At 41.6% G+C, this 25,566-nt stretch overlaps 4 protein-coding genes across 7 annotated transcripts; 1 reads left to right on the top strand and 3 right to left on the bottom strand.

Annotated features, from left to right (window-relative positions):
* Window positions 1-1,648: 1,648 nt before the first annotated feature.
* LOC111583659 (zinc finger protein 13-like) lies at window positions 1,649-6,285 on the bottom strand. Its single transcript, XM_023292852.3, has 4 exons — window positions 5,311-6,285; window positions 4,943-5,061; window positions 4,656-4,773; window positions 1,649-4,503 (listed from the first exon to the last, which is right to left on the bottom strand). The coding sequence occupies exons 1-4, from the start codon at window positions 5,729-5,731 to the stop codon at window positions 3,509-3,511; spliced, it is 1,653 nt and encodes a 550-aa protein (XP_023148620.2). The 5' UTR covers window positions 5,732-6,285; the 3' UTR covers window positions 1,649-3,508.
* A 176-nt stretch (window positions 6,286-6,461) lies between these two features.
* On the bottom strand, window positions 6,462-15,369 carry LOC111583657 (zinc finger protein 567-like). Of its 3 annotated transcripts, none has more exons than XM_023292850.3 (5): window positions 15,147-15,369; window positions 13,135-13,537; window positions 12,833-12,954; window positions 9,412-9,472; window positions 6,462-8,929 (listed from the first exon to the last, which is right to left on the bottom strand). In XM_023292850.3, exons 2-5 carry the CDS (start codon window positions 13,457-13,459, stop codon window positions 7,782-7,784), a joined length of 1,656 nt encoding a protein of 551 aa, XP_023148618.2. In that variant the 5' UTR covers window positions 13,460-13,537; window positions 15,147-15,369; the 3' UTR covers window positions 6,462-7,781. The 3 variants fall into 3 exon arrangements, with proteins under 3 accessions (XP_023148618.2, XP_054872567.1, XP_035814335.2); XM_055016592.1 differs by having other exon boundaries at window positions 13,135-13,534; XM_035958442.2 differs by having other exon boundaries at window positions 13,135-13,493.
* A 2,265-nt stretch (window positions 15,370-17,634) lies between these two features.
* On the bottom strand, window positions 17,635-19,427 carry mif (macrophage migration inhibitory factor). The gene is made up of 3 exons (XM_023292851.3): window positions 19,226-19,427; window positions 18,433-18,605; window positions 17,635-17,894 (listed from the first exon to the last, which is right to left on the bottom strand). The coding sequence occupies exons 1-3, from the start codon at window positions 19,331-19,333 to the stop codon at window positions 17,828-17,830; spliced, it is 348 nt and encodes a 115-aa protein (XP_023148619.2). The 5' UTR covers window positions 19,334-19,427; the 3' UTR covers window positions 17,635-17,827.
* A 271-nt stretch (window positions 19,428-19,698) lies between these two features.
* si:dkeyp-121d2.7 (zinc finger protein 696) lies at window positions 19,699-25,230 on the top strand. Of its 2 annotated transcripts, XM_023284694.3 has the most exons (5): window positions 19,699-19,890; window positions 20,307-20,623; window positions 21,672-21,964; window positions 22,606-22,717; window positions 22,853-25,230. In XM_023284694.3, exons 2-5 carry the CDS (start codon window positions 20,317-20,319, stop codon window positions 23,890-23,892), a joined length of 1,752 nt encoding a protein of 583 aa, XP_023140462.2. In that variant the 5' UTR covers window positions 19,699-19,890; window positions 20,307-20,316; the 3' UTR covers window positions 23,893-25,230. The 2 variants fall into 2 exon arrangements, with proteins under 2 accessions (XP_023140462.2, XP_054872565.1); XM_055016590.1 differs by lacking the exons at window positions 19,699-19,890; window positions 20,307-20,623 and having other exon boundaries at window positions 20,632-21,964.
* The last annotated feature ends 336 nt before the right edge of the window (window positions 25,231-25,566 follow it).

The following is a 25,566-nucleotide window of genomic DNA, read 5'->3' as shown; positions in this document are numbered from 1 at the left end:
AAAGTTAAAGGTGTTTTTTTAAGTCATTTTTACAGTCCAGAGAGAAAAGAACCGGTAAAACACCTGTACTGTTTGCAGAATGTGTACTGCTAAAATATATCTATACATCTTGCTTTTAGTCAATTTGCATGTCTTTCAATTCAAACAAATCCAAAGCACTTGCACTGCAAAGTCTTTCCAGCCTGATGAAGTGTTCATTTGTTGCCTTTCCCCCCATGGGGCAAAGCTGCTTACACCAGAAAGGAGCTTACACATAACCAAATATACAAACAGAAAACACTGCAAAGCCTGTGTGACCGCTGCCTCTAAATACACACACACACACATACACACAAACTTGGGTTTCTATCTGACCTGACGCTTTCATCTGCACATAAATACAGTACTTAAACAGTACATGCGACAAAAAGGTCTGCAACAGCCTGCAGCTTTACTCAGTGGGGATTCAATCCTCTCACATTAACAGCGGTTAACTTGTACACACACAATGCTCTGATCTGACTCAGACTCATAAATGTAAAACTCTATAAGTGACACACAGCTTTTAAAGTTGGCCTTTCTCTCTGTCCTGCTTTACAGTCCGCTAAGAGTTGGCCTTCGGTGGTGCACTCTTAAGAATGTTAAATTTTTATAACTGCAAGCACAAAACCTGCAGGGAGAGACAGACACAGGTGACCTTTGGGGGAGGGGAGGTCAGTGAATGTAATCTTTCTATAAGCAAACCAAGGACTCAGCAGCCAGGGGAATACATGCACAGAGCTGGGCCAGGCCTCACTCAGCGGTGGAGACTCTGTGAAGGAGAGAGTGAGTGAGGGACAGGGACAAATATCCCATCAACCTCCACACGACCTACATGCTCCACACATTTTAGGTCTGCGTGTAAAAATACATTCTTAGAGTTCAGCTTAAGCCAACGTGAGGTTTTAGCAGTCTGACAAACTTCAGAATTATTTTTCTTAAGTTACATTTTGTTACACAATTTTCATTGAAAATTGCTTCAGTGAAGTGATAGTAACTCAAAGAATTTATACTGCTGAATCCTTGTATTGGCTTTAAAGGAAATGTTCTTTTCTCACTGTTTAGAGAGCTCTGGATTCTGTCTCCCATCACTTTCAACAGTGGGAGGAAATGTGAGGAAGATGTGGAGAGAAGGAACAATGGCAGATGCTGATGACTTTGTACATAAAGGGTATGCAAATATGGACAGGCTTGGAAAAGATGTTTCTTTAGACTCTATCATGTAAGGAAGAGAGACTAAGGTGAAAAAAGCATGACACCCTTAAAAATAATTACTATAAAATAAACTAAATTTATGCTTTTACACACTTGCATAAAAAACAGCATGAGAGAAATTAGGTTTTGTGCACAGTGACACAGTAACCCAAGGACACACATTTTGATTTTGCCCACTAAGCACATGCTTACAGACCAATTCCTACGTGAGAGATGACATGATGACACAAATGCATGCATCAGGGAAAAAGATCTGAAAATATAGGGCAACACTTCCATCAAAATCTGTTTGCCTAGCTGTCCAAAGACATTTAAATATATGTATTTATGACAACGCTGCCCCCTGGCGTCTGGCAAAGAAAGGTACATCAATATTCAACGCACCATGGGATCCACGAGAGCTTAAGAGTTAGAGTTTATGTCACTATCTTGTTTAATTTCACTTTGCAAAAACAGGATGGAAAATAAAAGCACAGTTCTTCTTCAACAACATTTTCATTTTACAACACCGTCAAAATAAAACTGAGGAGATGGTCAGTACATAAGCACAACTTTGAATGAAGAGACGCGCTATCCTACCTCTGCATGCCACAAGTCTAAATCTAATACCAACCACACTTCCTTTATTGGCTTTACAAAAACATTGTTTTGTAGTTCTGTCACTTCAAGTAATGAAAAGGTGCTCAGATCTGTTCAGTGACTTACCACTTACAGGGAGGAACGTCACTGGAGGACACAGTCAACCTGTAGAGACATTTATTTTTTCACAACAGCCAATATTTCTTATTCATGGTTAAATGTAACCAATCATTTACAGTAAAATGAAATACAAAGCTCTGTTTTAGAGTGGCCTATAATTTAGAAACAGAACCAGAATGGGGAAAAATAACTCCAATAAATTTGACCATGTGTTGCTATTTATTATATACAAGGGCTAAATTGGGCTTTGTGAGGCAAGGGAGCGTTTGTCGAGTGAGGCTGGTGTGACAGTAAACCACAGATAGTGCAAATTTGGGACTTTTGTTCAGTAGAAGCGAGTTTCAGTGAAAATTACACATTGCTTTCAGTAGATGTTGGTTGTCCAGAGTACTGATGGTACTGATACAGCTTTTCATTTAAAAAAAACAAAAAGTACTGCATTTGATTACTTTTAGTACCAACTGGGTATGTATATGTGGCTATGTGAAGGCAGCAACATTTTAAATGATTTTAAAGAAATGTTCACACCCACAAAGCTCCATAAAGTCCCAAATGATAATGCAACTCCCCAAATATAGAGGTCTATAGGCAACTACACTGTAGTATCTTCAGTAACTTGAAGGCTCAGTATATTTGTGTTTCATTCTGAGACTGAATGCCTGGTGCTCTATTTTTTATGTACTTAATTTATGGATGATAAATTAATACTCACAGTACTACCACTCCTGCAAGTATTATGCATTCAAGCAGCAAAAAAATGTCTTCCTTGATACACAAGACGAAATAATTTTCCGGAGGAGAATTAAACATTCTGGATTCATCCTGAGCATAACTGCTTTGTTACGAGTGATTTAACTGTAAAATTATTTAATGATAACTGAATTTGTCCAGCTGTTTGAGTTTAGAAGCACATTTAGCTTAATAAAGCTACATTAGATGACACAATGACACAACAGCAGAAGTTACTGCTGCTGTCACCTGCATATGTAGCAGCTCCCAGGATCCCGCTGCTGTGTGATGCTAGTGTCGTTCAAAAAAACTGAAGGAAAGAAGGTGTCATTCTATGTTCAATGGGAGACATCTGAAGGCTGATTTGAAGATTTACTTAATGCTGTAAACTCAACCTCAGCTCCGGTGGGCTCTGGCCTAATTTAACCCCTGATATACACTAACAGTCAAAAGTTAAGACACACCTTCTCATTCAATGCTTTTTAGTCATTTGTATTATTTTCTACTTTGTAGATTAATACTTAATATTAACACTTTTTTGATTACAACATAATTCCATATGTTCGCTTTAATAGTTTTGATGTCTTCAGTATTAATCTACAATGTATAAAATAATTAAATAAAAACCATTGAATGAGAAACTGTGTCCAAACTTTTGACTGGTAGTGTATATGATAAATTTGGACGTAGTTATTTTACAGTTGCCTTGAATGAAATTTGAAAGCAAAACCAAACAAAAAAAAAATTTAAATTATTTTAAGTGTTCAGTAATAAGCTTAGGTGAGACACAATAGGCAATTCTGGAACGAAATTAAAAGTGGAGAAGCATATAATTTTCAAAATGTTTTCAAATGGGATTGGGGCCTATGTCAGGCTCCTGCTGATCATCCATGTAGTAAGGATCTCCCTGGTGAACTCTGTGGTTGTGCACCCTCAGGTTACCCCTGTGCGCAAATCTCTTTCCACACTCCGTGCAGGCAAACGGTCTCTTTCCCATGTGAACGTCCCGCTGGTGAGCTCTCAGGTTCCCGCTACGGGCAAAACGTTTCCCACACTGAGCGCAGCCGAAAGGCCGCTCTCCTGTATGTGTGCGAGTGTGAACAGTGAGCTCAGAGGGAGTGAGGAAGCTCTTGTCACAAAACTGACAGGGATGCAGTCTGACCCCTGTGTGGCGTAAAAGGTGTCTGCGCTGGTGGGATGGGTACGTAAAACACTTTGTGCAGTATGGACAAGTGTAAGGTCGTCCATTTCCTCCACCCGGAGCTGGAGGGTGGCTGAGAGTGTTTGTGTGTCGCAGAGTGAGTGACTGTGAATTAGACTGTGGCCTGAGAGGGTCTCTACTGTTAAAATTTGCAACCCGCCGCATGTGATTGATCGGACTTCTCGCAACCCTGTCGTCTCTGGGTCTCCATGGTGATTCACCAGTAGGGGCTTGGGGTTGATCCTGACGAGCACCCCTCTGCCTGACACCCTGATCCTGGACTGAGTTCTGATTGGCGTTGTGGTTCTCGGGCTCCTGGTCCAGGAAGGGGAAAGAGCTATCATCATCCTCATTGCTGGTATCATCTGAGCCAAAACTAGGTCGGAAGCAGGGCGCATCTGTGCCAGTGCTGCCGCAAGCTGGACCAGAGCAGCTGGTGCCATCTGCCTGCAGGTTCTCCAGACCAGACACCCCACCCCGAGTAGCGTCCAACCCTGGTAACCACTCCCCTGGTTGAGCTAAACTTGGGTCGGGCCTCGGGGAGCAGCGTCCACTCTGGGAGATGGAGAGAAAAGGGGTAGAGGCTTGATCCCGGAGGGATCTCTGGTCTGCACTGTGACTGCTCTGATTCCAATGAGATACTGCAGAGAAATTAGGGTGCAAAAAGACAATTAATACACTTTTATCTCTCTACCTGTAGTAACATTTACTGCACCCAAAAAGACATTTCAGTGTTATCTTGCTGAAGCTGTTAACAGCCTAAAACAATAGGCAGGAGAGGTGACTTTCTTACATTTGCTCTTTGCTTGTGTAGCAGGCAAGGCATCGATCTGCCTCTGGTCTCCAGCAGCAAGACTTCCCTCTGGGGCTAAGACTGTGACAGATCCCAGGGCAGACCGCAATCCAGCACGCTGTACAGAAAAAGGTAAACAAGTCTATAAGGTTAAGAAAAGCCAACAGCAAGGGATGATGCATGTGTCACTTTGTGTTGGATTTTCGAAAATCATGAAGACTTAAATGCTTAATTTATTACGTATACAGCCAACTTCTGAATAATGGAGAAGCAGGGCTGGATCTGACCTCATGTTTTACTGAAGCTCCATCCTGACCCGTGACCTCTTCTTTCAGCCTGTTGAGGCTCTGGCTATTTCCTTCCACTGGGTCTGAATGAGAAGACACATCCTTTCCCACATTCAGTCCTGTGCAAGAGAAATGTGGTTTGCCAGTAAAGTCTACTTACGTGGGGACAAAACAGGTTAATTAAAAATGCAGTTGTGCAGGAGATTAGCAGGTATACATAACAGTATGGGTAAATGGTTCTATGACTGAGGTACACAACTAAGTTATGAGCACTTTTATGACAATTTTACTCTTCCATCCTATAAAAACAAATAATCGCAGTGAGTTGTAGATCAACTGATTGAATCAGGTAAAGTCATCTGTAATACCTGATTCTGTCAAGGTCTGTTGCCTCAAGTTGCCCTCTCTGTCTCCTGATGACATCTCCCCTTCCTCGCTCCCTCCTCCCTTCGCCTTCTGCCTCCTCTCGACTTTCTCCAGCTTGCACCGGAGGATGGAGATCTCCTCCGTTTTCTGCGCCAGCTCCGCCTGCTGTTCACACAGGCTGCTCTCAAAGATCTTGGCGATCTCGCACACAGCGGCTGCAAGCAGTGAGTCCATGACAGTGGCCAGCTGAGCATGGAAAGCGCTCCTCGCCGACTCCATTATCCTTTGTTTGGCTGACACTGTTTTAATGCCAACGACTGACTGACACCGCTGTTTTCTTCTGAGGTTGGCCTCCAGAGGCAGGAGACAGACGATGTTGCTACCACTGTACACTCCTCTGCACTGGCATCTATAAACTGCCATGAGATGCTGCCATGCTAAAGAGCTAACTCACGCCATTCCCAGCAGCCATGTATCGCAGCAATTTGCTTCACTATAACGCGAAGTCTTGTCTCTCTTGACCGTCAACCTGTGATGCGCTGTAATGCTAGTAAAGCTATGGTTTCGAGTCAAGCTAACGCTAACGTTACTGTAAAGTACGGGGATGACACGCGATGCCGTGTGATGCAGGGAGCCAGTTAGCATTGTATACGAACATAAACGTAGTTGACTTACAGCTAGCTATAAGAAAACAGGCTGTAAACACGCAGTGCAGCCAGTAAACACCGAGCTAGCTTACGTTACCTCTGGTTAACGTGTAAACATCGGAGCCAACGGAGCGTAATCTGTACTAGCCCCTTCTAGCTGGTGCTAAAGCTATGTAAATTCAATTAAAACCAAGCAAAAACGCTGGTAGGTCATACTGTTGGTAGGTGTTGGCCAAACATCTTCACTGACGGACATTAAATCGATAAAGACTTTCAGAGATGCAGCTTCTCATCGTTCAGGCTACCAGGTTGTACCTGTGACGAGATTTTGATACAAGTCTCGCGATAACAACGCAGCAGGTTTTAGATGCTGCAGATGATTCCAAAATAAACGTTTAATGCAAATGTGCATTAAAATTAATCGTTTACCGGTTAAAAACACATTGCTAAAATTAAAACAACTATTTTCCCCACACTTGGTTTCCCTTTAAAGATGCATGACAAGGTGTAAAATATGGACTTTATTCAATGTTGACAATGCTTTACTCTGGCAACACCACAACTGGTTTGATTTGGACACAGTGGAATATGTTCAGGCATCAAAGAAAACAACATAACTTTGACTACAAGAAATCTTCAACTGTGTTTTCAGATATCCATCAAGAAACATGAAAGAATTTAAAAGAATAATTAAATTCCATTATGTCCAACAGTCATCATCACAAAACTGATTCCAAAGTCCTGATTCCACAACCAAGTACATCACCAGACAATTTGAGATAAAGCGAAAAGCACCAGCTGTGATTAAGGCCAAGAGTAGACGCATACACAGATTTGGAAAAAATTATTAGACCACCTGTTTTCTATACAAAGTCTACACAATAGGCTCAAAAAATTGATGAAAGCGTTAAAGTGTTTGTATATATCACATCAGTTTAATAATTACAGATGCTTCTAAAAGACATGAAAAAAGCCATAACTGAATACAGGCAAATAAATTATGTTTAAAAACACAATGTATTGAAGCAAAAACTTTCAAAATCAACAGTAGATGACATGAGGAAAGTTATCTTGTTGCTTAACAAAGAGAAATACAACGAGAGAGCTACTGCTAACTGGCTTAGAATCAGCAAAACAGCTGTCCATTACAACCTTAGAAAACAGAACACCAAGAACCACAAAGGAAAAAGCATTCAACGGTGGTCACAGTGATCTAATAATTAATTCCAAAGCTGTAAAAGTTAAGATGACTGGACATTACTTTCAGTAAAACAAGGACAAGCAATTCAACAATATACTGTACAATGCAAAACAACAGATTTTGAACAGGCAGAAATGTTGTGCAGCCTTTACTGAGGTAGCTACTTTTTTAGTATGTACAACACAGACAGATATGGATCATTACTGTAAAGAGTATGTCTGTTTAAAGCAATATTGCATTGGCAGAACATTTGTATCAGTATGACTGACACTGAATCAGCCAAAAACAGACAAAAACCTTTTTCAGAAAACCGAATTTCCTGAGAGGGCTCAAGACAACACAATGCTGGTTTTACTCTGAACATCAACAGTGACAGATTTCTATCACTGCTTTTACAGTATTGAAAGAGTCAGTGAGCTATGTATGTAGCAATCTAATAATTAATCATCAAAATATGTTTTTTAAAAAAAAAAAACAACAGAGCAGTTCAACTTGAGCTTCCATCTCTCTCGCTCCCTGTGGTTCCTGAGGCTATGGTTTCATTAATGCAGCGCTTGAGGATACACTACTCCCTTTGACATTTAGACATATGCTTAGCGAGTGTCGCTTCTGTGGGGAATCTTCTCTAACACTTCTCAACACTGAGCGGTGTCACAGCAAAACAACACTTTCTCTTTCTGTGCATGTACATCTGTGGTTTAGTACGAAACATTGCAGAACACCTGTCGCATTTGATGGGCTTCTCTCCTGTGTGGATGCGATAGTGTTCAATCAGTATGGTTTTGCTTGTTATAAACTTCTGACACACTAGGCAGACGAAACCATTTTTATGCCGCTGGCCCATTGTTTGCCATCTTGACTTTTTGTTTGTACTGCTTTGACTTTGATCTTTGTTGCTGATTTCCTGACTTTTGCCTTGGCTAGAAGAATTTGGATCCTCTCTATTATTATCATTCTTTTCTAAGGGTTCCATCCATGCAAGGTCTCCGTTTGTTTCAATGGAATTCGTTTGGCCTTTGTGATGGTTCTCCATATGCAATTTTAGTGACTGCTTGAGGCGGAATTCTTTTGGGCACATGCTGCAAGAAAACGGCTTTTCACCAGTATGAATACGCATGTGCTGTTGGAGCTTGTAGGGGAAATTAAACTTCTTGTTGCAGTATGTACAGCTGTACCTGCTGGTTGATCCATCTCCCTGGGTGGGTAACTCACTGTGGTTGCTAGAGGAAGGTGTGGACTTTTTCTCAATGACATTCTGTTTTTTGCTCAGTTCAGGTGTTTTTTCTTTGTCACAGGAGATTTTTGGAGTGCTGGCAGCTTCTTTTTCCAGCAATCTCTTGAGTTTTTTACAGACTGGTTTATGACATTTAAGAGCGCTGAGTAACGGGAAGGATTTTTTGCAGCCTCGGCATCTCCTGTGTGAATTTGCATGAACATTTAGGCCAAATTCTGTATCGAATGTCTTCTTGCAGATCTTGCAGGAGTACGTATTTTTCCCATCATTTTTCACCGTCTTTTCTTCTGTGGATTTGGATTCAGTTGCTGTACTTTTTTTTCGCTCTCTTTGGCTGTTGTTTGTATGATCTTGTTTTTTTCCTGTACGATGTCTCGCTTCTCTAAGACTTTGAAAATTTGCCACAGCAGAATATTCCTGTTGGATGTCTTTGAGCAATATTTTTATATCACTCCTTATTGGCGTACGTCGAGCTCCTTTGCCATGCCTTTGTAATTTTCTGTCCTCAGTCTGTTTGTGATTCTCATTTAAGGTGGAAACTGAAAGAAATCATTGCACAAAAATGAAACGGGTTACATAAATTTAGCAAACAAGAACAAACAAATTTGTGGGGAAACAGAGAGATGTACTGTTTAACATGTTTCAGTGATGTCTCAATAAAAGCAGTCAGTTCACCCATTTAAACAAAACAGATTTGGAATCCTTACAGAAGTGAAAAATGGCATAGTAAATTTTATTTGTAATGCATCTTTTCACATGCAGTGTTTCTCTGATTAATTTAAATATGTGGCTGATGGCTACTCTGCATATCTTGTGTCCCTTCTGGGCAGGAGTTGTATGCATCTTCACGTGTTATTAAGCCATGAATAGTGGTGACACCTAACAGCTAGCTGCTGACACTGAAATCTATATTAAGGACAATATGTCATCAAATGAGAATATTGGTAACTGCAAATACAAATGTGTAACTCTGTGAATGTCCATATAATGAGAGAAACACCTAATTATGAAGGAAACTCACTTCTCTTGGATTTCCTGCCATGGTTGGTCTTCTGACAGGAGTTGATGTCAAAGTCAATCACCTTAAAAAAGGACATTATTGGTTACATCTCCAATAATAAACAGTGCAAAGAACAACGAACGCAAATGCATCCAGTGACATCTCTGGAAAAGCTACAAAAAATGAGATAAAGTATGTCTTTACTCTTACTTAAATGTGAGGAAGAGGATAACTGTACTTTAGAACCCAGAACAGAAATTATCTCGTGTCAATGAGATGTATAACCCTTTAAAGCCCTACCAAGAAAAAAGCAATGAAAAATAGTTTCTTTATATTTTTTATTTCCTTAGGGTACTCATAACAACAGTCAATGGTATTTTTTTTTATAAACAATCCTACAGTTTTTGAAATATTGGCCTCAACCAAACGGTTGAGATGTCGCCTCATGGTAAAAGTGCATTTTCAAGAATCTTCATAGATTTTCATGCATTTAACTGAAATAAAAGGCATTTCATACACAAAACTGGCAATTAAAACCTACTTTCAAAATTGAATAAATTTGAATAGCCAATGTATCAAAATACATTTACAAATACAAAAAAAAAGTTTAAAAAAAAAATTAAAACTTTTGACGATAGCAGAAATAAATTAAAGTTGCTCAGCTGTCTGGTGGTGAAACTGCACAAATGCTTTTGGCCATTAGACCCACTTCATTTCTGGTGGTATGTTACAAAGCATTGCCGGTTTGCATTCAAACACAGGAAAACCATGCATTTCTGGCACTTCCATCTGGACACATCCTTTGGACAGAGGTTGCACCGTCCCCGCTTGTCACAGTGAAGTGGCAAATGCCCACAGTTGTCAAACCGCACATCTGGTTGTGGTTGTGAGGGTCTTGGGACATAACGTTTCTTCTGAGACAGCTCGTGTGGTGGGGAGGAGGTTGATGGTTGGCAAATTTTGAATGCTGGCTTGTTGATTTGCTTCAAACTGTGCGCCACTGCCAGTCGAAACCTTTTGAGAGGGATCAGTTTCTCATTCAGTAGGCCACAGTCCCTTTTGGAGGGAGTGTGGCCCAGGAATTTGAGATGCACAGGTCAAGGATGTATCCAAACAGAGGAATGTACCATCGCCTCAGCTTAGCTGGAGTCTTGTACAAGTTTACCAGCATCTCAGAAAGATCAACGCCTCCCATATGCTCATTATAGGCAGGAATGAGTGATGGGCATGGAAGGGTGATCTTTGCATGGGCCTCTTTGCTCCACCGTTTGACAGTTGAAAGAGACTCGATCTCACATGCATTGCTGAGAAGGGGGACGTATTTGTCGTCAAACCATTTCACTGCGATCACCCCTTCAGCTGATCTGTAATCAAAAGCTCCACATCCTTTCTTCATCAGTTCTTTGTCATCAAGGGAGCTCTGCCGATGCGGTTTGATCGGACAGTGCTGATGCACTTGACACCCAGAGGTGCATGCAGGCTCTGGACCAAGTTGAAACTGGTTAAGTCGTTGTCACAGAAGACAATTGAAAGCTGTGGCAGTGTTATTGTTTTATATAATGTTGTCACCAGTTTGGCCCCTAAAGGTAGAGCTTGCTCCTGCTCGCTTAGTGCCACGTTGAAGAATGTGGATGCCCCTTGGTAGGGCATTAAGTCATGGACGATGCCACATGAACTGCCCCAGCAGAACAACTTAAAACCCCACTTGTCTGGCTTATTGGCAAGATACTGAGGGACAGTGCCAGCCCTTGTGCCTTTATATGCCACCATGACATCATTCACATTGTGCTTGTAAGTGGATGGGATCAGTAGACACTGTTCTCAAAGCATCTCAAAAAGAAGGTGGAGTTTGTAGAATGGGTCTGGACTGGCATTGCATTGCTGATTATCATGAAAATGGATGAACCGGTAAGACAGCTCAGATGTTTTCCTTGGCATAATATCAGCTATCCCATTGAAGCATGACTCATGATGCCTGTAGTCCTCTTTGGCTGGTATGGCGAAAGCACCCATGAGAAGTAGTATGGTAAGGAAATCTTCATTCTCTTCAGGGCTAGTTATGACTGGATCCCCCAACTCCTGGGCAGAGTACAGACTGATATGGTGAGCAATATGTTCAATCATCTTGTCAGTGAAGTGGGTTTTGAAGTACTGAAATGATGTCTTTACAGCATCAGGGGGCTCGAAGCTTGGATCAGGAACCTGTAATGTGTCAATATCCTCATACTTCCAGATTCTTCTGCCTTTGTTTTGGCTTAGGGGTGAACTAGGGTGGGGCTGTCCTCTAGCTCTGCTAAGGAAACTGTTTTGAGGACAGTTTTCCCTCTTCTCCTCTTCTTATGGGGCAGTGGTTTGGTAGATGTGCTCAATGAAGCAATTTGCTTCTCATCCATAGAGTAAAAAGAAGAGTTCCTAGTCTCTTCTGCTTGTGTGGGCTGATAATCAAGATCCTCTATACAATCGTCATCATCATCACTCAGATCAGCATTAGAGTCTTGATGATTTTCTGGTATAACGGCCAGAAAGGTGTGTGGCAAAGCACCATAAAATGTTTTCACAACCCTCTATTATTTACAAAAAAGAAAGAAAAAAAAAATGGTGAAATACCATCCTGATATAAATGTTTCATGATGAAATCACATTACATCAGCAGTAATGTTTTTATTTCACAGAAATTTAAATGTATTGTCGTAGCATCACCACTTTTACTACTAAAGGACAATTAAACCAGTCCGTCAAGCCTGTTTTAGACGACTTATAAAGTTATTTCATCATATGTAATGATATTGTTTCAACATTTATCATATGAACATCAATTAATGGTCATCAGTTGTATTATTTTTTAGCAAATAGTCCATTTTAATTACATTTGCGTAGTTTCACTACTTGTACCATAAAGCGCCAAATTAACCGTTTGGCAGAGCAAGTTTTGCAAAAATTATTAGACCCTTTTTAGTCTTTCTTTTTATGTTTCAAGTTATACAATTATGTTCAATAAGTCCTTAGACACGATGATCAAAAAATATTAGCTTACCCTTAAAAATTACAGCAAACAGAGGTCTCATGTCAGGAATGATTTTTTTTCTTGCTAACTTCCAATGAGGAGACTAACTTGCTATGCATGCTATTTCAAAACAATCAAAGAGCAATCTGACCCATTGATTAAATGAATAGGTCAAATACATTTAGTAAAACTAGCAACTGTGCAACTCCCCATCTTATCAACTATCCTACTTTATGCACATCACTGCTCATGTCTCTCTCTTTCGGAACCGTTGTGTTATTACTCTGCCTCAAGCTGATGACAGTTTTGACAACACTCGACAACAAAACAGTGTATTTTTTTGCTTCTTCTGACTACGATATTTTCAGTATGTAAAAATGTGCTTTTCTCTGGGGGTTAGTGATGCTAAACTTTAGATTTTGCCCTTTAGTTACACACCTCTTGCTTGCGGATTGGAATGTGCGACACAGGAATGGACAAGCGGCGCAGTCTTACGCTGGGACAAATGTCAACACGTGGCTTGGTCTCGCTGCCCAGAGGAGCACACCAGTCATCAGGTACTGCTCAAATAAATACACAAACACACAAACATGATTCATTTGCAAGTCTAACCCAGAACTGTGATTCATTTCCTATACTGGCAGCTCTCAAAAAATGGCAACTATATCCAATCATAAATATCTTCAGTGTTAGACAGCAGAATATTTAGTCAACTTATTAATCACATTTAAACACTATACCTTCAAAATCAATCTCAGGAACATTAGACGTTTGTGCTGAGGCATCATGAACAACGTCGGTGTCTTTTGGCGTCGGATTTGTCTGGGTTTTTTTTGTTTCTGCTCCTTTGTCACCTCCAAGTTCAAGGTCTTTCAGCCTTAGCTCTGCTGTCTGTAACTTTATTTTAAGTTGAGCGACCTCTTCTCCTTTCTGTGCCATCTCCATTTGATGGTCATATAGAGTGTTTTCAAAAATCTTCATTACTTCAAACACAGCTTTCCTCAAGACTGCGTCCATAGTTGTGGTCAGCTGGGCCCTGAACGCTCGGGTCAGATAGTCAGACATGTTTGAAGGTGGCAGACTGCAGCTATCAGATGTCCTTGAAGAGAAAGTCTTGTTAGATGCTGAAGTGGTTGTTATCTCCTAAACACAGATACAAATGATCAGGTTAGGGTCAGTTGCAAAAGAGCACACTGGAGTGCACCTAGGTCATCTTCAAACCAACACATGGGAGGCAAAACCACTGTTTTTTCAAGCACAGGGCAATTTTTGAGGTATTGGGCGATTGTGCTTCCATACCACAAGAAAATGTCCAAAATGTTTTTGGAAATTAATGCACACTAGCATCCATTTAAGCAGAAAACTCTTAACTTGTGTGTTTAAATACAATTTAGGTGTCATTTAACATTATAAGAGAATATTTCTGAAAACTTTCATTAAAAAATAAAACTGCAAACCAAACTTTTACTTATATCTATATGCTTCTGATGAAGCAGTTTAATCATACATCATTCAAAGCTTTATATGATTTGATTTCTAAAAACATGGCATTTTTTTTTCTGGATGTTGACAGTATTTTCTAATTTCTGGAGTAGTATGAAGAGATATCCAAAATCCCCTCAATAAAAACCTTTCACTTTACAGTACAAGCAATATAAAACTAAAATTTGAACCTGGCTTTCCATAATGTTCAGACATCTGTTCTTGAAATGCATGCAAAATATCTTATTTGTATATTTTAATATAAAATGTCCAAAAACTATAGAAACTACTGCCTTAAATAAGTGTAGAAGTGTAATAAGTAGATCGACTTTGTTCTTCTTGGCAAACTGGTTACAGAGCTTGTTATTGTTTATATCTGGTGGTAAGTAGTCAGCTAATTCACTAAAGTAAGACTGAAAGGCTTTGGATATAAAAAGCTTTTCTAAAATGAAAAAGGATGAAGGAAATGAGGCACAGGTGAGATTGGAGGTGGAAGAAGAGTTGTGTCTTGTTGGATGAGTTGTCCATAGGCTAAACCATAGACTGTATATGGGCTAAACATGGACAGAGATTGAGTGTTTTTGTTTTTTAATCAGACAGCAGAATGGAGTCTGATTAATATTAGGTACTGATTCCGTTCATAGTTTTTGGGGACTTTGTGGGTGATTATTTTAATCCTCACCACCATCTGTATCTCTTTAATATTATTTTATAATTAAAAAGAGCATTCAAAACCTATATGATATGCCAATCTATCTCCACCTGGTGGTGAAACCCTGGTCTTGCTCAGTGGCTCTCCAACATGTTTATGACAAGGCAAAGGTGTGGTATATGATTTATTGCTCTAAACATAATTATAAATTAGATTAATTCCAAGCAACACAGAGAATTACTGGTCTGGCTAACCTGCAAGTCACTGTGATATTATTGTGGAAAATGGGTTGCGCATAAAGGAAAAGAAGGATCACCTTACTCTGCCTTGAACAATGTTTCACATTTATTTTTCACTTTACTGGGAAGTTATTTGAAAATGACACTACTCTAAGGTTAAAAGCTATAGATATCTGGGCTGTGTTAAGCCTCCGTGAACTAACGTTAGCTTTAGTGATAAATAAGTAAACACGCATCGATGAAAGAAAACCAGACCATAAAGTCAGTACCGGTACTCCCACATGTTACTTTAAACACGGATACACGAGAAAATGTACATTTCAAGTGAAGCACTGAAGTGAAAATAGTATTACACATGGCACGAAATTAAAGTACTCACCTTTCGACACAAGCAGAACCCTTGCTCTTCTCTTTAAGTGTTTATCGGTCCAAACTTTGCCTTGAAGCCACAAACGTATTACACCAGCAGTAAACGACCCATCCCCATCTGGTATCTAACTGTTGAACCTGCTGCATTTAGCTTTATTCGTTAACCAACGTATAGAAACCCAAAACACACATTCGCCATTTTCACTCACGGCTCCCAGGAGGCGGGGAATGGCGACGTCTTTACGTCATCATTTGTCGACCCGCAGCGTTGCTGCAAATTATCCTGCTTATATTTATTAAATGTATTGTATACGTGCAGTATTTTTAAAACAACCGCAATTCAAAATGAAATAAAATTCGTGTAGAAATTGTACAAATAGTTGAAATACGCAGCAATTATTACTAATTCTTTGGCACCCAGCATTGCGATCACCATAGCAACCACACAGCGATTCTCTGACCGGCTACACACAAAAACCGACCGGTGTTTCTGTAACTGTACGTGAGGTCTGTTGTACTTTTTTCAGCTCCGTTTATGTTGCTGTTAGCTGAGGTTGACTAAAAGAGTCCAGAGTCAGGGAAAACACGTGGAAACCAATGGGAACAGTTTGACTGTACTTTTCCCGCCGCGCTTAGCGATGACGTTGCCAGGAATTTTCGACTGAATTCTCATGCCGGTGAACAAATATCTCCAATCTCTGACTCTGGCATAAACATACGCGTATTAATAGAAAAAACAAGTATTGGCAAACATAAAATGAGTAAATCAGGAGAGAAAATAAACTATATGTGACGAGGTTACTTTATATGTACAAAACATGTCCTCTGAAGAGAGAATGGCACATTTTTTATTATGTGATTTCATCATTAGAATAAGTGTTATTCTAGCAAACAACAAAATTCACTGCACTTCTTTAATGAATGGTCATGTTACGAGTGCGGTCATACATGTGTGTAGTTTTTCCTGTGCTTTGTGCGCGCTTCCTGTCTTTGCACGTAATTAATATTCAAATAGGGGGGCGCCGTACAGACGACGTGATTGGTTGAACTACCGAGTTAAAGCGGTACATAATGCGGGAGAATCACGTCGTTGAAAGTAAGGGAGGGTCAGATGTGCCCTCCCTAATATATATTGTTATAAAGGTATAACAATATATATAGTAAAAATATAATAAAGACCAATATTGTATCTTTATTAAACAGCCTGTGATCCCAACCAGCACACACAGCTCAAGCACAGTGGTCTTTCTATAGTAAAAACAAGTACTGTGGTAGATATATGAAAGGGTGAGCTGCCACTTCTTGTTTAACCCGTTCTCTACTGCTTAAGTTACAGAGGAAGGTAAGACTTTGTGTCTAATTTTTCCCCTTTTACTTTGTTAGGCAAGTTGGACTCCCAAAGAATAGTATGGTTTTGTTTTATATTTTGGCGTAGAGCTCACTCTTAATTTAATTTATATGTTATCACTGATTTGTTTTTGCTAACCACAACCTTTGTTATCACATTTTTTTGTAAAATAAATAATTCATCTCTCAGAGGAAAAAGTGTTTTGTGTGGCTCCTTGAGACCTGTGAAGGATGGTATTTCATGTTACGTTTAAGCAACCCCTAGGCTCGGTGTAACAGGTCCCCAGCCACAATTTTGGAATGCTTTCATGGGAAAAAATATGTCTCGATACTCGCAGGATGTTCTCAAAATGTTACCTGCACATTCGCTGGACATTCATGCATTCTTGAAACATTCTTCAAACGTTGAGACTTAGTTCTGGGTATGCTCATTGTACACATTTGTGGAAAACCTTTGAGGACATTCAGGGAAAGTTTGAAGTCCACAGGTTTCACAAATACTTTTTATTGGGATCATTCACAGAAAAAGGTTACCTGAAAGTCCACTGAAGGTTTCACACAACTACCTTTAAGGAACATTTCCTACGGCGTTGCTCAAAATTGCCCTGTTTGCTATGAGTGCTCATCGATATCAAAGAATTAATGGGCACATTTTCCATCCAGATATGATCAAGGACAAGATGACGCAGCATTTATTTACTTGTGTTATGGCATTTGCTATTCATGCAGCTGTTTAGTTCAGGATTACACATCGTTTGTATATCTGCCATGCTTGATAGTATTTTTTACTAAAGACATTTTGACATGTAAATGCAGGAAAAGCCCACATGTAAATAAGAAAATAAATGACTGAATTACAGTTAGTTGCATCCATTTCATGGTGCTGGCATTGTGTGTGCTGCCTCACTCATCCATTTGCTGAATTGCACAGAAGCATAGCCGGATGTTATGAGTAACACTGGTGCTTTTTCTGCTGCAACATATAAGAATCTCTGCAGTAAAAAAATGCCTTTTAATGTTGTTAATTAGGCTCCACATCATAAAAGTTGTTCATTCTCCAATTTTCCAGAGTTTAAACAAAGAGTAAACACAGAGCCTGTCAAATGTTCTGTTTCTCTTCCTATAAACCAAGAAAAACACAAATTCATCCATTGTCTACAGGATTTGCTTTATTGCATTCAAGTGGGAAAGGATGAGTGCAATACCAAGTGCTATAGGGTCCAGGTAAGCGCTTCTGAAGCTACTCATACAGTATTTTTATTGAGGAATTCATCAGTTGTTACTATGCTCACACGTTTGGAACATACTGGAATGATCTTCTATTTCAGTGTCTTGACCTCCATCTCAGCCAAACGTAGTGTTGTTCCAACCCACATTGGCTGCATTCAAGTCTACAAAGATGATATAAATCCTGAAATAGACACCAAGAGAAATAGGTTAATGAGGGGTGATATTAACAGAGAGATGTCTGCATCTTTCTTTCACCATGTTATTTTTACATAACAAACAAGAAAAGCACTCAGAGTGTAGTACTCCGCCAAGGCTGCTCAGTCTTTGTGTGATTTCCAACGGATTAGTCTGCAGCAGTGGATTTGTAGTAGGATCGCAATCCTGTGATTGTCAGCAGGCAGCTGACATAGCATTCACTTGCTGTCATAGTTACAGTGATGCTGTGCTGCTATCTCGCAATACAGAAATCTTTCACAAATCCCTGGATCCAGACTGTAAGCTGCATCACTGCCAAAATCTAATCAGGTGGTCCTTGTGTCATTTCTGACCGTCCCTGAATATTTCATCCAAACCGTTTTTGAGGAATGTTGCGCACAGACGGAAAGACAGATTAACAGGCGAAAGGACAAATGCATGTTGAAAATCACATAACTCCGCCGCATTCCTTGGCGGAGTAATTACAGGCAGTAAACGTGCTGGTTGAAGTGTGTATTTAATACCTGTCAGGAGAGATGCCCAGGTGTTTTTTGAGCAGTCCAAACAGGAGTTGGCAGTACTGCTTGTTCTGAGAGGCACTGATCTTGCCAATGCTTTGGAGGGTGCAGCATGCGCAGGGGTCTCCCTTTCCTCCAAATGTCATTGTTTGGTCAGTGTTGATCTGCACAGCAATGTACTGGAATATACAAGAGAGATGCCTAAATCTTCGGTGGAACAGTGACTAATGTCTGTTTCTGCATTATAAAAGCTACCCACCTATTAAACATACAATGCTCATGAAATCAAACTTTTCAGTGTAACGCCACCTAGTCATGAAAAAAAATCTCTACATTTTTTTAAATTCTTATTATTTTCGTCATTATATTCATTATTTGTTTAACTGTTTGGGAGACAAATACCCTTTCTAAAAAAAAAACCTAAAACAATCAATAGAGAACATTCAGCCCATGATACTCAGCAGCTAGTTTTATTTCTGTATTTTTATTTATTTCATTCATTTCAGACATTGCTGCTGTATCATAAAGGCAAAAGAGAAAATAAAACACACAAAACGAAAAAGTAAACAAAATTTAAAAAAACAACGAAACCAATCCAAAACCCAAAATTACTTCCAAAAACAAGAAGGATGTTATTAAATTTATCGGTTCCTACAGACATACACGTCTGCACTGTTTCCTGTTTGCATCAAACTTTATACTTTAATATCTCTTTAGAGACTAGAAAGCACATGCGTATCGAGGAGATGGGTATGTGAGCATAAATCGTGCAGGACCAAGCGTGCCCTGGCCTGCCTACCTGTTCAGGTTTGCCCATAGCTTTAGACAGCTCCTCGGTAGCCTCGGGCAGAAAAGCCGCTGGAACATCACTTTTGGCTACGTTGGTGTTCACCTGGAACAGCGGCATTATTCCTGATTATGAGTGCTCTATTTACTGTCTTCTTCACAAGCTGCAACTGCCGCTGATCTCCTCACAAGCGGAAAGACGAAATGCTTCTCTTCCTCTGCTGCAGATCTGGGACCATGTGACCAACTCACCACAGCGCCTCCATCCACCCTGGATGACAGGCACAAACACAAAACCAACAGAAATCTTAGTTTTTCGTGTTATTAATTCCTTTAAAAAAATCCCCAACATCACTACTGAGCTTACATTATAAAGAAAATTATGTGCGAAAATGATGTGAGAATATGTTTTTTTACGGTGCGGCTGCTCCTAAGGTAATTACGGTAGCACGCATGCGCAGTGTCCTCCAGCATCATAAGCAGCGCTGAAGGAGGCGAGAAGGAAAACAGTAGCAGAGAAAGAGACAGAGAGAGGGGGAAGAAGTTGGATGGCGCTTTCCTTTGTCGCCACGTTTCTGCGCTCAACAGCTGCCAGGCTCCTCCGTGAACCGTGAAATCACACCGTGTGTTGTCGTTTAACGCCTATAAGTTGCTCCTCCTGGTTTCGTCTAACAAACGGTGCGTATACAAAGCTAATTTAGCCGAGCTGCTAGCACTTTCCAACGGTAAGGAGGCTGCTGCTCGCCTTTACTTTAACATTACTGCATAGATCAATAATACAAGTTTACTAACAAGCTAGCCGGGCGTGGGTTATGTATTTGGCATTTATTAGGCTGATGTGTCACAATTTAGTTCAAACGTAAAGGAATAGTCTTGAACAGACGAAAAAACAACGTTAGTGAGTGGATTCACTGATCCCTGTCACAAGTGTTCAGATTTATAGCATCAAGCTAACTAATCAAGTTAACTGACAGTTGCGATGTAGATGTTTGACGCGCACCGAAGAGACATGATGAAACTTCAGCGATCCCTTACAGTCAAGTGTGCAAAAATGTATTTATGACAGCATAAATGTGTTATTGAACCACCACCAGGTCCGCCGAGATGATGGAGGAATCGGTGACCACGTTTGAGACCCATCTGACCGCCGTGATGGACAGTCTGATCCGAGCCTCGGTGTGTGAGATCACCAAACTCTTCCAGGAGACGGTGAACGACTACCTGGTGGAGCTGTCCCTCAACAGGAAGGAGAACGAGGCTCTGAAACTGCGGCTCCGGCTCACCGAGAATAAGCTGAGAACCGAGCGGAAGTACGGCATGGGCTGGGCTGCGAATCGCCGCAACGCCGGACTGACAGCGGCGGCGGAGGACGAAGCTGGAGGGCGGCAGAAACGAAAAGTTGACACAGCCCGTAAGTGTTTTTGCATGACTTGATTGGAGCTTTTTTGTGTGTGCTTGCAACACCTTTTGCCATATCAATTAAATTGCACCTTATCAACACATATGTCGGTGCTATAAATGTGCTCTTTCACATGAGTGTTCTTGCTGTGCAGCCATGGCTCATGTGAAGACGCACTTGTTTTGTTGGAAACCATCTGGCAAGAGCTGATCTCTCCCTCCCTCCCTCCCTCCTCTCTCTCCCTCCCTCCTCCGCCTCCTCTTCATGATCGCTCCCTCTGTCCTTCACCTCCCCCTCTCCTTTCTCTCTCCACTGCATTCTGTCCCTCCCACTCCTCTGTGCTTCTGCTCACTCCCTCCCTCCCTCCCTCCCTCCCTTCCTGCCTTGCTCCTCTCCCTCCCCCACCTCCTTCCCTGTATCTCCACCTCCTCCTCCTTTCCTCTTCTCCCTCCCCCACCTCCTCCTCCATCATCACGTTACACACACACACTCACACTTCCCCGCCTCCTCTTCCTTCCCCACTCCTCTCCTGCTTCTTTTCCACCACCACCGCTGCCGCCACCCTCCGTAATTACATACTCCCTCTCCACTTCCGCTTCTCGTCTCTCTCTCCTCTTCTCACTTCTTCATCCTACCCCCATCTTTTTCCCCTTCAACATGTCCTCTCTGTCTTCCTCCTCCTCCGCCTCCTCCTCCTCCTCCCCCCTCGTGACCCCCGCCAACTCCACTTCTTCCTCTCTTCTCGGCCTTGCTCGCTCCTCTCCTCCCCGTCACATGTTTTTCCTGTCCTTCTACGCCCCCTCTGTCTCCTCACTTGTTCACCATGCTCAATCCTACTCCTCCCCCTGCTCCCTTTCCTCTCTCCCCCAACCTTTCCTCCACTCATCTTCCTCCTTGTCTCTTCTCTTCTTCATCCCTCTCTCCCTGTCCTTCCAATCATCTCCTCCCACTTACCTCTTTCTCCCCCTCACATTTCATTCACTCTCCTTCCTGTCTCCTCTCCACCTTCCCCTCCCCTCCTCCTCTCACCCTTCCTTCATCACCCCCTCCTTCACCACAGGAGGCAAGTCAAAAAAGGGCCCAGCAGCAGCCTATGGCAAAGGCTGGCCTGGAGGTGTGTGGGAGGAAGGAGGAGGTGGTGGTGGCGGCGGCGGCGTTGGTGTGGGAGGAGGAAGTGGAGGAGCTGTGGGCATGATAGCAGGAGCAGGAGGAAGAGGGGTGAAGGAGGCCAGAGAGATGTACCTCATCCAGTTCCCCCGGGATGAAGAAGATGAGGGAGGGATGGTGGAGGACGAGGAAGGGGAGGGCAGCCTCAGCGGTGAGGGGGAGGAGACGGCCAACATCAAAGAGGAGGTGAGGGAGACGGGCTCTCTCAGAGGAGGAGTAGGAGGAGAAAGTGGCACAGCATCTCTGCACCGCTCAGCAGCTTCATATAGGCTGAGGAAGAATGTAGACAGAAAAACAGAGAGTGAGGTAACACAGAGAGTTTTGCTCGTAATTTCCAGCCATCAAGTCACGGCAGAGATGTAGTGGATGAAGAGAAGGCTATTGATTTGATATTTAGCTTCCAGAGGAGCCCGTTGAGTAGGGCTCTTCACATCTCAAGTACGGCAGCTTTTAGGGAGAAATACTATTGCTAGAGGTGAGAAGCTTTTTGCTGTTCTGCCGCATAACCAAGTGGCTTGGCACAGATCCACTCTTCACTTCACTTCTGTATTTGAATATTCAAAAGGTGCAGAATGCGTTAATAATCTTATCGCTCAAGATGTTTTAAAGGCTAAGGAAATAGCTTTTAAGGGATATAATCAACCATATAGTTTTATTTTTAGTCACATTGTAAACATTTGAATTGGTAGGTTCATTAACTATGACTCTAGTTAATGTTTCATCTTAGTTGACAAGTCATTGTGTAAAAAAGCATTTACAAATGAAATAGTAAATATCATTTTCCACCTGAACTCAGTTGTTACAGCTCTCTGTGCGTCTCTGTGCAGTGTTCTCAAACAGAGGGCTATCAGCCTGCTTCTCTCCAGCTAATCAAGGAGGCTTTGAAGATGGATCCGCCCGACCAGAACCCCCAAACTTGCTCCAGAGCCCAAAGTGAAGGTAATGAGCCCAGGACTCACTGATTGAGGGAGGGCAAATTAGTGAAATGTTCAGAAGACAATAGTTTGAAAGAAAGTGGAAATGATTGCTCACCCCAGCTCTCTCACTCACACCTCCTACCTTCTGTCTACCCAGGAGAGCTGTCAGACCGGCCCCCGACTCTTCATCCGGGGGAGAGGGAAGAGGAGGACTGGGAGGTGGGCTCACCAGAGCCATCGGACGGGGGCATGACGATGGATGAACTGAAGGGTCTGGAGTCTGCACTAAGAGCTGAGAGAGGACGTGAGCAGGCTGCTATGACGACTTCTCAGCCCGCCAGCCCAAGCCCAGAAGTGGTGCGAGGGAGCGAGATAAGCTTGGCCCCGAAGTACATTGGTCTCGATGGGATGGAGCAGGACGGGGAGCTGGAGCCTCAGCCACCCACTCTGCAGAGAGAGGACCAGATAGGGCAGAGCAGGGTGAAGGACGGTGTGAGGGCTGGACTGGTCGCTGGAGTTGAGCTGAGGTTAGGCTGGTCCAAGAAGCTGAGAGAGGGAGATTCAGTGCCTGATGAGGATGCAATGGAGCACGGAGAGTCGGAGCACCTACCCCACCCGTCTGCTCCGGGGAGCGTCGGGGAGAGCGGAGGAGAAGAGGAGGGCGGCGGCGACCTGCTCCACTTCTGCCCACAGTGTGGAGGAGGCTTCACTTCGGAGGCCGAGCTGGAAGAGCACCCGTGTCCACTAGGAGGCGCCCATCTACAGAACAGCGGAGGAGAGGACAGCCTTTTTCCTTGCGCCCACTGTGGCAACACGTTCAGCCACTCCTGGGCTCTAAAGAACCATGAGTGCGCCTGTGCTGCCGAGCGGCCGCACTGCTGCGAGATCTGCGGGAAGCGCTTCACACACTCGCGCTCTCTGGAACGCCATCATCTGGTGCACACAGGTGAGAGGCCACACCGATGCCCGCAGTGTGGACGCAGCTTCAGTCGCCTGGGCAACTTGGAGCGGCACCAGAGGATCCACACAGGTGAGCGTCCATACGGTTGCGAGGCATGTGGGAAACGCTTCAGCCGCGTGGAGTATTTAAAGAGACACCAACTCATACACAACAGTGAAAAAGCAACACTCCAGTGCTCCAGCTGTGGGAGAGGCTTCAGTGATGTGGAGCAGCTGAAGAACCACCAGTGTTTTTAAAGCTGCCTCTTTCAAATCTCTGATAGAACTTGAAAGGAAGAGCTGGTTTTTAATTGACCGAGATAGAACTTAGCAGATGAATGTGACTGGTTGTATTTTTCTCAGTGATTATCTTTAAAACAAAGAAGCACAAGTGCGTGTGGATGATTTTGTTGAGTAAATAGCGAAGGCACATCTCCAAAGTTGACTGGAAGTCGGTTATACATGGGGATTCTGTACAAGAGGAGAAATAAAATTAAACTCAGCCATTCAGCCATTGTAACTAGTGCTGTCTTCATTTGTATGTATGTACAAAACTATGGCTTATTTATGATAATGAATAAATTGTGTATTTTTATCTTTTTATCAATTAACTCATGTTAAAGCTGATGGCCTTGTTTTTCTCTGACAATATAATTGACAGTTTGGTATTTTGTATGTTTGTGTTTTGGTCATATTGTTAAGAAATAAACATTTCAATTCATCAGAAAGCTCTTTATCCATTTCAGTCTTTGCCTTCTCGAGTTAGTGAATAAGTTACAAGATCATACTCGAACATAAATATTCTTCTCCAATCCTCGAGGCAAAGTTTTGATAAAACATTTATTACTGAATTAAAACCTTATGCTGCACTTTGCTTGTGTGCAGATACCCTATTAGGTTTGTGTTAATAATGAAGTCATCTTGAAAGGTTTATTCCTGGTTTTTCTGATTATATAATACATTGACATAAACCCAGACCTGCCTCCCTGTTATATTCAGAGTTAGCAAGCTCAGTATTCATATTTCCTTTCTAGTGGTTCAGTTATTCATGTAGTTTGGGAAAGTACTGTAATAGGAACACATCAAATGCAAATAATGAGAAAGCAATTTAGAAAAAAGGTTTGTTCCTAAATGAGTGGTGACAACTCTAAATAGACACGCTGTATGTATGCAATATCTGAGTAGTTTGTGTATTTCTGCTTTTTAAAGAATTTGCATCTGCTTGAAGAGAACTACTGATCTGTTAAAATCTCCATAAATGTGAATTTGTGCTGGTCGAGGTTTCATCCCAGTTGATTCATTATTTCCCTATGTTCTTGCAAAGTTTAAGAAACATGTCATCATTGTTCAGTATAAAACAAATGGATAAACAGCATTCTAAAATTGCATGAATATAAACTAAAGACTTTTTTACAGTATCTATTTTCTTCTATACAGGATTATTTTGAGACATCCTGCTGTTTGGCTGGTATTAAAATAAGAACGGTGTCAGGCAATTAATATTTTTAAATTTTTATTTAGAGGTATCCTATTTTGTGTACACATTATAGACCAGGTATGTATTGATTGTGCGAAATAAAATGTGTTTCTTTGTTACCAATGTTTCCTTTTGGTAAAAAAAAACAAAAAAAAACAACAAAAAACAGTTTTTCCCTGAAAATAACATTTTGGTGATAAACGTTTTCAATTAAAGTGAGGACTCTTTTGTATGACCTTCAGCAGAAAACCATGAAATGCATCTTACTGAGCATCAAGACTGACCTGAAAATCTGTTTATGTCCAAGTAGCATACCTGTATCTCAAATATATTCCAGGTATAATACTGGATTTCCTTCAGTCACACCATGACAGTTTGCTGACACACAACACTGATAATATTGAGGCCACAAGCACAAAGAAGATGTTGCAAACACCACAGGAACTGACTGAGCA

The sequence above is a fragment of the Amphiprion ocellaris genome, chromosome 13 (genome assembly GCF_022539595.1).
Source record: "Amphiprion ocellaris isolate individual 3 ecotype Okinawa chromosome 13, ASM2253959v1, whole genome shotgun sequence".
NCBI lineage: Eukaryota > Metazoa > Chordata > Actinopteri > Pomacentridae > Amphiprion > Amphiprion ocellaris.
This window is presented reverse-complemented; position numbering and strand designations above follow the sequence as displayed.

Excerpts from the sequence above, each read along its gene's own strand:
- LOC111583659 (XM_023292852.3), bottom strand. The coding sequence starts at position 5,731 with ATGGCAGTTTATAGATGCCAGTGCAGAGGAGTGTACAGTGGTAGCAAC. Across the intron at positions 5,062-5,310 it reads ACAGACCTTGACAGAATCAG|GACTGAATGTGGGAAAGGAT; the intron begins GTATTACAGATG and ends TCTCTTGCACAG. Across the intron at positions 4,774-4,942 it reads GAGCTTCAGTAAAACATGAG|CGTGCTGGATTGCGGTCTGC; the intron begins GTCAGATCCAGC and ends TTTTCTGTACAG.
- LOC111583657 (XM_023292850.3), bottom strand. The coding sequence starts at position 13,459 with ATGTCTGACTATCTGACCCGAGCGTTCAGGGCCCAGCTGACCACAACT. Across the intron at positions 9,473-12,832 it reads TTCCAATCCGCAAGCAAGAG|GTGATTGACTTTGACATCAA; the intron begins GTGTGTAACTAA and ends TCCTTTTTTAAG. Across the intron at positions 8,930-9,411 it reads TGGCAGGAAATCCAAGAGAA|TTTCCACCTTAAATGAGAAT; the intron begins GTGAGTTTCCTT and ends GATTTCTTTCAG.
- mif (XM_023292851.3), bottom strand. The coding sequence starts at position 19,333 with ATGCCGCTGTTCCAGGTGAACACCAACGTAGCCAAAAGTGATGTTCCA. Across the intron at positions 18,606-19,225 it reads CTATGGGCAAACCTGAACAG|TACATTGCTGTGCAGATCAA; the intron begins GTAGGCAGGCCA and ends TGTATATTCCAG. Across the intron at positions 17,895-18,432 it reads CTGGGCATCTCTCCTGACAG|GATTTATATCATCTTTGTAG; the intron begins GTATTAAATACA and ends TGTCTATTTCAG.
- si:dkeyp-121d2.7 (XM_055016590.1), top strand. The coding sequence starts at position 20,876 with ATGATCGCTCCCTCTGTCCTTCACCTCCCCCTCTCCTTTCTCTCTCCA. Across the intron at positions 21,965-22,605 it reads CGGCCAACATCAAAGAGGAG|TGTTCTCAAACAGAGGGCTA; the intron begins GTGAGGGAGACG and ends GTCTCTGTGCAG. Across the intron at positions 22,718-22,852 it reads CTCCAGAGCCCAAAGTGAAG|GAGAGCTGTCAGACCGGCCC; the intron begins GTAATGAGCCCA and ends CTGTCTACCCAG.